A 14,992-nucleotide genomic window follows, 5' to 3' on the forward strand; every position below is an offset into this window, starting at 1 on the left:
ACCTAAGGGTGAGTTATATAACGGACTTCTGAGTTTCCCGCTTTAAGTCTCTGTTGACCTTCCCCCAAGTATCATAAACATGGATACCTGATGAGCAGCTAGTTTTGAGAACTCAATGAGACAGGCCAAGATTTAGAAATCTGTAATTTATTATGACCTTGAACAAGGCCCTGCCTGATCCCCGCCCCCCCTTCTACAGAGCAGCCACAAAGGATCCAGACTCTTTGTTGCCTAAAAGGAACATGCCGAAATTTAGGACTGTAAGACCTTAATATGTATCTAACTATGCAAGATTCAAGTAATAGTGCAGATTAAGTCCCATCAAAATAAATGCAGTTGTAGTGGAAACCATTGTGTTCATTCATTGAAGATGTACTGGGAATCTGCCCTTGACTTACGAGGCAGAAGAGACTGGGAGAGGTGGTCCAGGCTCTAAGGAAACTCATAATCAGTAGGGGAGATAAGACACACATGCCTGTAACTAGAATACAAAGGAATGTGACCATTTCTACAAAGAAACACAGGTAAAAAGTGGAGGGGTTTCAAAGGAAAACTAATTTATGACTGGCTATAGGGATTAGGGAAGGCCCCATGGGGGTACTTCGTAGAATTTGATGATAAAGTTTTTTTCCATGCTTCAACCATTATGTTTAAAACACTATTTTATATCATAATATTTCAGTAAATAAAAACAATTTGGTTGGGGCACCTGGGTGGCTTGGTCAGTTAAGTGTCTCGCTCTTAATTTTGGCTCAGGTCATTATCTCAGCATCCTGGGATCCAGGGATCCAGCCCTGGGTCCAGCTCTCAGCGGGGAGTCTGCTTCTCTCCTTCTCTGTCTCTCCCTCTCCCTCTACCCACCCCCACTCACATGCACACTCTCTCTCAAATTAAATGAATAGATCTTTAAAATAATAATAATTTTGTCAATTTGGAATGTATTGAAACCAGATTATACATTTACCTACAGACACATGCAAACACATGCACTCACACATATTCTTACATATGTATACTCTATAAGAGAATGATCAAGGAAATCCATAAGTCTACAATTGATTATTTTCAATTTTGTTGTGATGGACTGTTCATTCCAAGGGTAACTACAACAAAGTAGACAGCAATGTAGACATTAGTGGATTAAAAGAAAATACAATGGCTTGAGTCACGAGAATCCAATCTTTTTCAACTATCATTATCTTTCTTGATTGGAGAGATATGGCAGAGAAGCTTATTATTATTATTATTATTTAGTTTAGAGGTATGTATCTGATGAAATTAATGAGGCAGATAAAGGGTACATGACAGGATGTACAAATAGTTTAGTGGGAAAGTGGGCAAAGACCTCCGCAGAAAACTTCCAGGGGAAGAAATATAAATGCCTAGTGAGCATGAAAAACCTTCAACCTCAAAGTAACATAAATTAAGACAATTATAAAACCAAAAAATTTTTCCTATCAGCACCAGCTTTAAAAATAATAGCAGTCGTGATTGCCAAGGTCCCCTGTAAGAACCATTTCAGTAAAGTACTAGTGGGGGTACATTGGTATAAACTTTCTGGTAAGAGATTTAATGATATATCTCAAGAGCCATAAAAGATGATACTCTCTGATTCATTCCCCTTACAGGAATCTTTCCTGAGGGGCATTTAAAATATCAAACAAATACTCATATTGGCAAAAAAATTGGAAATGTCCTCAGTGAACTACAACACAGTATTAGTAGCATTTTATGCCACCATTAAAAATGTTTACATAGACTATTGAGTGACATACTTAGAGAAAAACTGGGAACACAATTAAATGTGTAGCCTGAATTTATACACACACATACACACCTGGACACATGTGTGTATATGTATATATATAAGCAAACGAAAAAAAATGTTGGCAAGAGAAACTTCTGGTATTAACAAAATATTAAGAGTGGTTATCTTCAGTGGGATTAATTTTCGTATTTACCTTTTCCATAGCTTTCTAAAATGTCTAAATTTTTATAGTTAGCATTTATTTAAAAATTTATACATCTTACAACTATAAGACTGATATTCGCTGAGCGTCTCTCATGAGTCATTAACGTGTGAACACATCTCATCCGGGCCACCATTTCCTTATTCTGTGCCTGGATTTACACTTTCGAGGGAACTTAATAGGCTGACCTAAAACCAAACATTAATATTTGGATTTCTGGCTTTATTGGGCTTAGGAATCACCCATAAAACTCTCTCTATATATTTGTCCATTTTTAATGCTTATGTGAAGCCTCTTGTGCTCAAACCATCTCAGCAGATTTACCCTCAACCTTTCAGCCAAGAAGCAGCTTTTGCTACATGAGCAGACTTTGCTATTTTCCATGTGACAAGCCATGTGAAGTTTCTCACATTGGGAAGTTTCTCCTTGATTTCAGCTCCATGACGGCCCCCGGCGGATTGGGCGCTACTGTGGAGCAGATACGCCGCCCCCAGGGAGCACCACAGGCTCCAAGCTTCAAGTGCTGTTCTACACGGATGGGGTCGGTCACCATGAGAAAGGATTTCAGATGCAGTGGTTCATTCACGGTAAGCCCCGTGCTGATCTTCCTCGTATTTGATAGTTGCTGTTTGAGTAAGAATTATTCCTTTCCCAATTCTCTCTTTGGAACCAATCCCATCTATGAATACTGGAACATGGGCAGTAAGCTGGTGCTAGGCCTTGGACTGTTTCCTCAGTCACTGGTGGCTCTGGGAGAGCTAATCCGGGTAGGGTTAAGAGAGGACGGGCCGTGAATAGCTGCTGAAGTCTTTGCAACAATAAATTGCCAAAGAGAACAATAAATTGCCAAGGAACGGAGTGAAGTTTCTAGTGGGGTAAAACCTACAGCTGGATGTGGCAAGCTAGGTGGCATTAGAGTCTCCCAGGGGGAGTGGAGTGGAATGAGATTCAAGGCTTATTCTGACATAGCAGAGAAGGAATTGGGGGGGTGGGAGGGCTGAAAAGATAAAAGGGCAAGGATGGGAGTCACTCTGGGGGGGGGCATTGGGCTGAGAGGGGGTTAGGAGTAGAGAACTCACACTCCGCCGGGGCATGTGCTGTACCTGCCCAACAGAGTTGGGGCATGTCAGCACCTACCTATGAACGGGTGGTTCAGAAAGCACGTAGAGATAATCATTCCGCTGAGGATGAGCATTCATGTTTAATGAGAGTTCCGGAACTTGGAGATTGACCTCATGTGGCCCAGTCTAATGAGAGGAGGCCCCAGAGCAGTGGTTCTCAAAATACGGTCACCCAAGAGCAGTATCAACATCCCCCGGAACTTGTGAGAAGTGCACATTCTGGGGCCCCCTCCCAGACCTACGGAAGCCTGAGAATCCACATCTTAACTAGTCTCCCTGGTGATTCAAGTTTGAGAACCACTCTCCCAGAGGGATCCACACCTAACAAATACAGTCCTTGTGACTATTATCATAGCAGTTCTCAACCAAGGTCTTAGGACTCGCTGGTCTGCTTCAATCAATTTGAAAGAGAAGTGGAATTGGAATATCATCACACACAGATAGCGAAACATTAGTTTACTGTCGAACATTAGCCCTACTGTCGAATCAGGGGTGAGCACACATAAATGTGGATTGTGGTTGACTCTTGAGGGTTGTTAAAATCATAGTCCGTTTATTATATGAAACTTAGCACTGTACAGAAGTGAATACCCTTACTGTATGCTTAAGAGTGTTAGATGTTCTGTTAACATGAGCTGGAGACAGGGTGTATTTCTGTTAAAATGCAAGTATGGGGCCTTCAGTATTTAAAAATATTCAGTGGTAATCCACAGAGCTACTTATAGCTTGAAATACAGATTAGGAATTCCCAAAGTGAACAAGCTATGATAATTAAGCCTGTGGGAGTTCTGGCCTGTTCGCTTCACCAAGGGGGTGGATTTAACCTTGAAATGTAAATTTATTGACTTGTTAAGTGAAGGGACTGGATTGATTTATCTGTATAATACAGTCCATCTCTAGTATTCTGTGATTCAGAGATGGCGTGATTCTAAGGCAACCAGAGAAGAGTGCGAAAAAACCTAGAAGACACAGGAACATCTTGAGAAATGACCCAGATTTTCAAGGGCTCTGGATATTTTCCAGAACAGCATTCCTCAGACTTTCACATGCATGTGAATCACCGCATGTTAAAATGCAGAGTCTGATACAGGGGCCTGAGGTAAGGCCCATGAATCCTAAATGAATTTCTAAAAAGTTCCCAGGGACTGCTGATGGTGCAACTCTGTAGGCCACACTTTGAGGAGCAAGGCGAGAGCAGATGTTAAGGCTGAAGACATAAAATAGTAGAAAGACAACATCTCTGGAGACTAGAGAAAGCTTGTAAGGTGCTCCAAGGGCTCACTGTACTAAGAGCAGAATAATCTTAGTACAATCTTTTGATGTCAGGAGGATACGAGCTGGGGCTCCTGTAAGAAAGAACTTTATTGCTTCAGAAAGATCCAAAGGGGAGGAAAGCTTTCACGAGAGACAGAAGGAGGGAAAGGAAGAAATGCTAACCAGGAGGTGGAGACTCAGGGCCTAGGGAGGAGGTCCCCAGGCCTAGATACACATTGGAATTGCGTGGGAGTTGTAAAGAGAACCCATGTACCGGGTTCAACCTTCAGAGATAGGATTCAGTTCGTCCTCGGTGGGACCTTGACAATGGCTAATTAAAAAAAATCTCCCTAAGTAATTCTCCATGTGTTTAAGATGGAGGGTTTTAGGAGCAGTGATTTTGCTGTTGCTGGTTAATACCTTTCCTCTCGGTGGGTTCCTTCCTCTCCCTTCCAGGCTGTTCTAGTTATCCTACATGCAAGGCCACACTAAGGAGTACGATTTTTTGGTCATTATTGGCTAAACTGGATTACTCTATCACTAGATTCTTTCAACCAACATGCTAGACATGGCTGAATCCTCTGCTGAGAGCTCTGAGTTTGTTTTGGGAAAATATTTTTCTACCAGTTCTATTTGGAATCTGTCTTTCTTTGGGAGGGTCAAAGACACTCTCTGTCTGTTCTCTTTTCCTGTTTACTATTTCACAACTTTCTCCCAACTGCTGAAAACTTGCTAAGCTTGGAATCAGAGTTGTAAAACAAAATTTTGCCAAATGGGACCAGAACGTTTTTTTAACTCTGTGCTACCCACTATATGTAAATTACACTTGGGAAGAACCTTCTGGAAGGGGATTGTTAGTGGTGTAGATCTGTGCAAAATTAAGTATCATATACTGCAGTTATGCAATGCTTCATGTACACAGAGTTTCTACTCTGCATTTTGACTTGATCTTTAACTTGAGGTAGTCTGGGGAGTGGGGCCAACAGAAAAGACTAGGGTCAGAGAAGAGGTCTTTGATGGGAGAGGTTCTCCCACTTCTTACCCAGCAGAGATGGACCGAAGACATAAATCTGATTTCATAGTCACCTGTGTGTTCATTCCACAGATACTGAGGAGTTGTTTAGGGCTGGGTACTGTGCTAGGGCTGGGGCCAGGGTGTGACTCCCACCCACAAGCCCGGTTCCTGGTTTTATAGAGCTCCGCTGGGTGTCTTTGAGAAATAGCCACCAAGCAATATGCTCACAAGTCAACATATTATAGTCAGAAGTGTGATAAGGACCATGGAAGCTCATAAAAGGGAATTTGATCTAGACAGGAGGTCAGAGAAGTCCTGCATGAGAATAGAACCTTTGAACTAAAATCTAGGAATAGGCGGGAATTACATAGGCAAATAGGAGAAGGAGAAGGATTCCCTGTAGAAGAAGGTCCCTGTGGTGGGAGACAGCAAGGTAAGTATGAGGCACCCCAAACCCAGTGTGGCTGGGGTCCAAGGTCAGAGGGGGGAGTGCTGGAGGGGCTAGAGAGCTGAGCTGTAGCCAGAGTGTTCTGGTCACTCAGGTCACTCACAGTTAGGGGCTCAGGCAGGGATAGGGGCCAGAGAGATAGGGGCCAAATCTCCTTGAGATTTCAAGGAGAGCAGTTCTAGAAGGACTTTAAAGTCCTTCTAGTCCTGAAGCCACATGCCATGTGGCGGGATTCAAAATACAAACTAACACACAAAATGTAAATAAATACAAAACAAGCAAAGACAAATCCAAAACACATTAAACAACTGGTCTCCGTGTGACAGTATAGTAGGCATATTGTTGAGTACACGTGTTTGTGCACATGTGTAGGTGAAGGTATTTCAAGAAGCTCATCTTTGCACAGACCCTCCAGGCCAGGGCCCAGGACACCCAGCCTGACTCTAGCACTGATGCTGCTTTTCTTTCCCTAGCTGGAAGGAAGCACCTTTAAACCAGTAGCGTCTTTTCATTCGAGATAACTCATTTCAGGTGCTCATCCCCTGCCCCCTAGCTCTTTTCCAAACTGTGCAGTAAGAACTCCAAGAAGCCCTTCACTGAGAATTCAGAATCTTCACTGGTATCATTTCCTGAGCATTGCTGCTGAGGGAGAATCCACACCCCCGCGCCACCCCCCCGCCACTTCATTTATTTTGCCAATTAATAAATAAGCCTGTTTTCAAAATGTGCTTCTTTGTCAACTGCACAAATCTTCTATTTGCTTTGAGAACATGGATGTACAATCAGGCTTTATTTGTGGGCCCATTTTTAAAGAGGCTCTGTAGATGTGAGATTAAACCGCACTGCCTCGCCTTTATGAAAACCATCAAAGAGAATCCCACTCTGGAAAGAAAGAAATGGCCACAGTTGCCCTGCCTGGCTAAAGGGTTCACAGTATTCAGTGTTAACAGCATTGTCCAGGGGCTGAATTCAGCCTTGGGGGCCTCCATCTGGGTTGCTGAAGGGAATAGAGAACTCTCTGCAAGCTGTGTGAATAGAGACCTCCCTCCCGGTTGGCTGTGCACACCCCTCGCCTCTTCTGGCCGTCCCTCCCAGAGGCCCTCTTTTATAGGCAGTGGGATCCAGCATACAAACAAGGTCAAGGAGCTTTGTGAGTGAAAGAGTGACATTTGCAAAGGGAGAGCACCCCTGAGCTGGGAATAGCCGGGGAAGGGCTAAGTGGCATGTGATCGGGAGGTGATGTCACCCTGAGTTTTCACAAAGGAAAGTGTGGCCTTTTCTTTGGGGAGATAGATGACATCAGCCTCTTGAATGGGGGCTGGTTCCATTTTGCCTTCTTTTTAGCTGTTAACGAGATTTCTCAAGCCTTGAGGGGAATCAGCTGGGGAGAACATGGCTCCCTTCCTCCATGGCTGGCTTGGTTTGAACATGAGCCAGTCCCCTCTTGAGTACTTATGGACATGTAGCACCATATGAAAGGGCTTTTAAAAAATATAATTTTAGAGCCCTGACAAAGAACCTCCATGAGGTCAGCAATGTTTCTTTTAGACCTTCCATCTACTTCTCTTTCCCTCACATGGTCTTCTCAGTTGTCTTTGTTTCCTTTTGGTCTTTCAGGGGAATTCCTTCTCATTGGTAATTTCTATTCCTTTTGTGACTTAGAGTATATGTGCTGGGGTTTCTGAGAGGTTCACTCTTTGAGGACAAAGGTTTTATCTTTTGTAATAACATTATCCATTTGCCTTATATGTGAATGCTGGCTCATCCCTCTTCCCGTGTGAGGGTGAATAAACTTGGCCCTTTGGGGGTGGTCTGGGCCTGCTCTCCATAGAACAGATCGTTTGCAATTGTGCATCATGTTATAGTGACTGCATGTAGCCTCTGGAAGCAGGAATTTATCAAGAACGTATTTTTCAGTGCGCCTGGGTGGCTCAGTTGGTTAAGCGACTGTCTTCGGCTCAGGTCATGATCCTGGAGTCCTGGAATCGAGTCCCGCATCGGGCTGCCTGCTCGGCAGGGAGTCTGCTTCTCCCTCTGACCCTCCCCCCTCTCATGTGCTCTCTCTCTCTCACTCTCTCTCTCAAATAAATAAATAAAATCTTTAAAAAAAAAAAGAACATATTTTTCATTTGTTCAACCTACCAACCAACCAACCAGCATATTTATTTTTCCACTACCAGGTTCTGGGCTTGGCGTTGAGAATATAGAGAGTGTATTAGTTTGCTCAAGTAGCCATAAGAACATGCAGCAGACTGGGTGGCTTAAACAACGGATATTTATTTCTCACTGTTCTGGAGGCCTGAAGTCCAAGATCAAGGTGTTGGCAGATTTGGTTTCTCCTGAGGCCTCTCTGGTTGCTTGCAGATAGTAGCCTCCCTGCTGTATGTCCTCACATGACCTTTTCTCTGTGAGCACACATGCTGGTGTTTTCACATATCCCAATTTCCTCTTCATAAAAGGGCACCAGTCAGATTGGATTCTGGGCCCACCCTGGGGGCCTCATTTTGACATAATCACCTCTATAATGGCCCTATGTCCAAATACGGTCACATTCTAGGTACTGGGGCTTAGGGCATCAATATATGAATTTTAGCAGAAACAACTCAGCCCATAACAGAGAAAGAGACAGCATCCTTGACTTTAGGGAGTTAGTCATCTAACAGGGGAGACAGACAGACAAGTAAACCAACTGTAGAAATAAGTCCATAATCCATGATGCTGTGGGAGCAGAGGGAATGGACGGTAGCCTGAGGGACTTTGAGAGTCTCTCCAGACAGCTTTGATACTTGCGCTGAGTTTTAAAGAATGAACAAGAATTGATCAGTCAGACAAATATCTAGGAGAGGGAGGCATTTCTAAGTAGAAGCAAGGAGGCTTGGGATATACCACCCAAATTTTGTAATGGGCAAGGATTTCAGCTGGAGCACATGTTCTTAATGTCAACCCAAAGGGCATGAAAATTGGTTCTTGGGAGAGTGAAAAAAAAATCTTGTATTTAATGGATAAAGCACAGATGTATATCATACATAACATATAGTATATGTGTAATGTTAACATCCCATGGAAGAGAACTTGGGAAAATATATCTAGGAAGTTTCCCTAGAAAGACAATAATGACCAAACAGCTGGGAAACACTGAGCTCCAGGGAATGAGGGAGTTGTGGCAGGACAGGTTGTCAGAGATCAATTGGTCAGAACCATTGCAAGAACTTGGATTTTATTTCCTGTTGCCTGTCCTGAGCCTTGCCTCTGCATGATGCAAAAATTCACAACAATCTGGATGTATGATGTTCGCCATGAAAGTGATTTTATGAATTGTGGTCAGCAAAGATTCAGGGCACGCTCACCAGGCTGGGATGTGAATCACACCTTCTGGTCCTCGTGTCAGACAGAGGCCCTTCTCTTGCTGGTGACGAATTGCTTTCATAGTCACTTCCTGCTGGGCAGTGATAGATAAAATGTCACAGAGAGAAAAGTGTTAAAACAGCTGTCCTATCTGCCTTTAAAGGAGCCTCCTTGACAATCAAGAAGGTGCCTTCTGTTCAGTAAGTCAATAAGCAATCTCTTGGTGAAGATAAATGTGTAAAAACATGGACTCCTGTGATTATTTTATTCTTTCGGGTGGGATATAAGATAAAGAAATTCTGTCCCATTTGGATAGAAATTCAAGTAAAAGAGAAGTTTTTAGGAAAATCAGTTGTGTTTAAGTTCAAAGTTATTTCCCTAAACACCGACTAGGCTTTCTTTCACATTTACACATGTTATACCCACCCAATCCTCCCTATCCTGGCCTCTTCAGCCTATTTGATATTTTGAACTTTTGTCTTTGTGATACTCACAGCAAACCTTTAAGCCTGAGACTGAATGAACACAGTCTTCGTGTAGAACCAAAGCATAGATTGCTACATTGTGATACTGTGTCTGATTTTTATTAATGGCAAATTCTCACTTATATCTTTTTTGCAAAGAAGCTCTTAATGGAAGATGGTAATTTTAAACAATCTGTTTATAAATTAACTCACTTTTGTAAGATTGAGATAATAATTTACTAAGAAAATCATGCACCTCTTTTTGCATCGTCTTCAGAACCTTTCCAGCGAGGTCCTAGTAATCAGAAGCAGCATTAAACATATGCAGACCTTTCAGAATGAGTGGGAAAGCTAACTCCTGACATAATTTGCCTCCTTGACAACCAAAAATACACATACACACAGTTGACCTTCACTTAATGTTGGCTCTAACTCTTGCAACCAAGCGAGGGCCTTTCAGGAGTCTTACATCCCAATTCCCATGTTGCTACCATTTGAAAAAGTTTGAGTTCTATTTCCATTGCTTCTCTTTGAAACAGTTATAAAAAGAAAAAAAAAAATAACTCCCAAGCAACTCTGACCTTCCCAAATCATATATTGCGCAATTTGTAATAGTCCTTGAGATTTGGGCCAAATGAAGGGCTTTCTTGAATCTTCTGTTTGTGTTCTTGTTCCCTAGCAACAATATCCCTGATAGATATTACACGTACTTTCCAGGGGATTCCACACTCTTTCATACAACATGAAAAAAAGAAACCACGCTTTTTTTTCTCATAGTTTCAAATTTTGTGGCAGCCAAAAATGACTAAACCAATGCAGAACAAACACAATGTTCAGGGTAGAACATTAATTCTTGTCCCCAGAGGTTTCTCTTTTTGAGCATTCACTTATATATTGCCATATTTTTCTGTGGCATTATTTATCCAAGGACTTGATTTCTTTATGTGCCCCTGTGTACTCAGAGAAATGAATGCCAGCCTTCAGTGTCATTGACTCACACAACAAAGAGTGAATCTCTGAGGTAGGATAGCAACTACATTCTAGAAGATTTAATAGAATTTCACATTCTCTATATAAGTAATGATATTAATACATTTGTCCCTGATTTTTTTTCTCCTCATTATACCTACAGACTATTTACAACCTACGTGATAGAGATTTTAGAACTTAAATGTAACTTTAAATTTATTTTAAGATATTGTGATAAAAATGAACTGTCATATAAAGAGTGAATGAAATGAAATGAAAATGAAAATACGATTTAAATGCTTGGTGCATTAAGTTAATTGATTCTCATTTATTATCACTGGACCAAAGAATTATTTAAAAAATGTTTGATAATATCAAAAAATGTTTGATATTATCATCTTAAAAAAGTGATACTTGCCGTGTGCTGAGCCCTTTGGTTAGTGCTTTAAATATTGCCTCATGTTTTGTCCAATAATGCGCTGAAGTAAGCGTCATCATCCCCACATTACAGATAAGAACACTGAGGAAGGAGTCTTAGAGAAGTTAAATAACCTCCCCAAACTTACAAATCCAGAGAGTGATAGAATCAGCACACAAAACCAAGGTGTGGTATAGAACTCCAAAGCCTCTGTTTTGAAGAGCTGCACTCTGCCTAAAAGCAAGTACGTTTTCCTCACAACTATTCATTGCAAGAGAGATTAAGCTATATTGCAATGCAGAGATGGTTGGAGTTTATAGTAGGTAATTTTGTAATTAAATTCCCATTGAGGATGGGAATGTTTGAAAATGAACATATGCAGTCTTTCCCAAGTAAATAATATTCAGGTTCCAAGGTCTCCCCACTGAATTACACAATTCCTCCTTTCTTCAGGTTCAAGTAGCAATAATGGGGGGAAGCACATTACTTAGCAAAGGACTAGTTCAAAATAGCTGATGTTATTTGTCCTTCAACATGGTATCTGCTCTGTTACTCATTTATAAAGTGCTCCTCTTTGGGAGTTGCTACCTAGGGTTGATGGAATCCTAAGCTTCTGAGCTAGGATAGACCACAGAGGTCATCTAATCTGTTATCATGGTTTAGTTACTGAAACTAGTTTACAGGAGTTTTATTACAGTGAAGAGTGAAAGGATAGCCACCCCCAAAATAGATTGGCTTGACTGGAAATCAGCAATAAGGGACAGAGTGCAGCACTCGATGGGGTTAATTTAGAAGCTCTGCCCCAGAAACATTTGCCCCTCTCCAAGGAAATGACCTCACAGGCTGGATGCCTGTAGCCTTTGCCCTGTAAGTGGCCTGCACCCCTGATATCATCACAGAAAATGATCCTGTGTCTCAGGCTTGGACAGAGCTTGGATGGTTAGAGGATATGACCGTTGACAAGGTCATATCCCTCCCACATCTGTCCATTTGTTGATATGGAGCACCCTGGCTGTGGAGGAAAGGTTGTGAGTTGGGGAAGGAGAGAGAAGGAAACGGTGGTGGGGCATGCTGCAGAGCCATGCGGGGAGGTTCATGAGCCTTTCCCTGTAAGGATACTGCGGGCCAAAACAAATCAAAAGAAAGCAGGGTTAGAATGCATACTTTTAAATAGAAGTATGAGTGTTGACCTTGGAAATCGCATCAAGAGAACACATTTCCTCAGTCTTTGCCTATTTGGGGGATTTCATGAAGGAGCTATTAGTGGCCTTAGGCAGGACTAGGCATGTTTTTTTGGGGGGAAATTAGTCTAGTTGCCTTGGTCTCATTTCATTTCCTTGGAAGATATATTTATACAATTTTCATCTGTTTTGTTCAGAACTCTTAGATAATTTAAAAAATGCATAAGAGAAAGAGATTGAGTGATTGATTGACCTCTGAATTATAAGCAAAGAATTGCTACTGAGGAACCATTGTTTAATTTGGCCAGAATGAGTAGAGGAGGAAGAGAAAGGACATAGTTAATCAAAATGAAAAGATGATGCGATTGGCTATACTTCTCTGGGTCAAAATGAAAGATTGTTATCCTTTCATATACAGGAAATTAAAATTTATACTATGTGAAAAGTTCCAAATATGGCTCCATTGGGTTCATTTCTCTTTAAATGGTGTACTAAGGTGAAATACTTCAATAGTCAGCTTCAGGATATCTCAGAGAGTCAGATAGCTATGATAATCTTAATTTTGAATATTTCTATGACATCTTATATAGTCATATAAAAGTCATTTTGTAACTATGGACAGAATCGATTTTGAGCTCCTCGCCTCTATTTTCCAAGTCATTAACTTCATGGTATGGCCTTATTCTTTCTCTTTTTTGTTGCTACCATTGAAAAGAGATGACTCTACTCCATATCCATTACTGTATGGAAATCAGTCAGACAAGTGATTTTCTGAAAGTCTGGGCCTGAGATGAGGTCCTCATGGAAGAGGAAACTTTTTAAACCCTTACTGGTTACTCAGTGCTAAAAATCATTATCCTTAATTCTTGGGTTTGTGTTTCTCCTATTGTGCTACCGACCCTAAGTCTGTCTGTAGCTTTCTCAACCGTCGACTTTGCTACGTCTGAATGTTGGTGTCTCCCCAAAACTCCTGTGTTGAACCTAACCCCAAAGGTGATGGTATTAGGAGGTGGGGCATTTGGGAGGTGATAAGGTGATGAGGGCTCTGGGCTTAGGCCCTTAACAAAAGAGGCCCCAGAGATCCCTCTGCCAACATGAGGTTTGTGACCCAGAAGAAGGTCTTCACCAATCATGTGGGCACCCTGAGCTCGGTCCTCCAGCCTCCAGAACCTTGAGAAATAAATTCCTGATGTGTATAAGCTATCAGTCTGTGGTATTTTGTTATAGCAGCCCAAAAGGACTGAACCCAACTTTCTCTATCTTCTAACCTTATCCTTAACCAACCATTATCTCAATCTCAGTGTGATAAATAGGAAGTAATTAACACAAGAAAGAGTAGGGAGAGCTTACACACCCCAACTCCTTCAGATATTACACTCAAAGTGGCTATAGTTTTGTGTCTGTCTTCAGGTTTGGCCACCCTGTCTATCAAGAAAAGAATGGGGGTACATTAGCTTCCCTAAGGCTGCTGTAACAAAATACCACAAACTGGGAGGATTAAAACAACAGAAATTTATTTTCAAAGTTCCGAAGGCTAAAGTCCAAATTCCAGGTGTCAGCAGGGCCATTCCTCCAAAGGCTCTCGGGAAGAATCCTTCCTTACCTCTTCTAGCTTCTGCTGGTTGCTGGCAATCCTTGGCTTTCTTTGGCTTCTAGAAGCATAATTCCAATCTCTGTCTCCATCATCAGTGGTCTTCCTCCTTCTGTGTGTCTATGTCCAGATTTCCCTCTTCCTATGAGGACACCTATTATATTGGATCACCCCCACTCTAATCCAGTGTGACCTCATCTTACCTTGGTAACATCTGCAAGACCCTGTATCCAAATATGGTCACATTCACAGATTCCAGGTGGATGTGATTTCTGGGGGACACTATTCACCCTAATACAGGAGCGTCTGCAGCTTTTGAGAACTTTCTCCTCTCTTGGGGTCACCCTGCTTTGTCTTCTTTCTTCTTCCTTTATTCTCAGGAGAATTTCACATTCCTTGGTCTTTTTATTATATGATCTTCTTCCCTGATTTTATCTGTGATTGCTCTAGCTTGTGCTAACCCACAAAATATCCCAGAAAATTAATCTGCAAATCCTTAAGATCAGATCATATCCTTGAAATCAGATGGATTCTGCAGGCTCTACCCTTGGTTTTATCTCCAGAATCTAGTGATCTGATTTTCATATTTTCTCTTAGTAGGATAGATACCTACCATCTGCCTTTCTCCTGCATCCCAGGAGAGCAGCATCCATTTTTAGACTGTTGGGGAATTAACTGGTAAAATCAGAATTAACAGGTAAAATTGCTGACTTTTTGTGGTTCTTCTACATGCTACAGTCACCTTTGGACAACTTTGGCCATTTTAGGGAGCTCACATTTTTCTCTACCTCCACCTTCTACCCCCATCCTTAAATTTCTCTTTTCAAAATTGCTTTACCTATATTATTTGCGTATCTCATAGATGAAACAGAAGTGAGGCCTCTGTACTCCAGGAAATAGTTCAACCTTGCCTTGGGTTGGACCATCCCCCACTTCGGAGCTCCTAGTTGCCATTTTGCATCATACCTGCCCCACTGGAAGAATCCGTATTGACAACGTCTTCCAGCCACCCCACTGCCTCCACATGCTGCCCCCTAGCATGTCAGGGGGAAAGTGGGCTAAGCAGTGAGGCACCTCTCAAGGTATTATAGGAGAGAACATTTTTGATTTAGAATAATAGAAAAACAATTACCATCTGGTAACATTTTAATGAAGTGTGTGAGCATCATGATTTATTGTGTTTAAAATTTATTTTTTTACTGTACTTTGGCTTTTC

General features: G+C 41.7%; 1 protein-coding gene across 1 annotated transcript in view; it reads left to right on the top strand.

Annotated features, from left to right (window-relative positions):
* CUBN (cubilin) overlaps nt 1–14,992 on the top strand; it is a 271,439-nt gene that overhangs the window by 102,407 nt on the left and 154,040 nt on the right. Inside the window, exon 28 of the mRNA XM_028114080.2 lies at nt 2,407–2,557. Within this exon, the coding sequence (XP_027969881.2) occupies nt 2,407–2,557 (151 nt within the window). The remainder of the gene's footprint in view (nt 1–2,406; nt 2,558–14,992) is intronic.

This window comes from Eumetopias jubatus, unplaced genomic scaffold, assembly GCF_037043125.1.
Source record: "Eumetopias jubatus isolate StellerSeaLion01/CBP00866 unplaced genomic scaffold, mEumJub1_p1.0 scaffold_8, whole genome shotgun sequence".
Classification (NCBI taxonomy): Eukaryota; Metazoa; Chordata; class Mammalia; order Carnivora; family Otariidae; genus Eumetopias; species Eumetopias jubatus.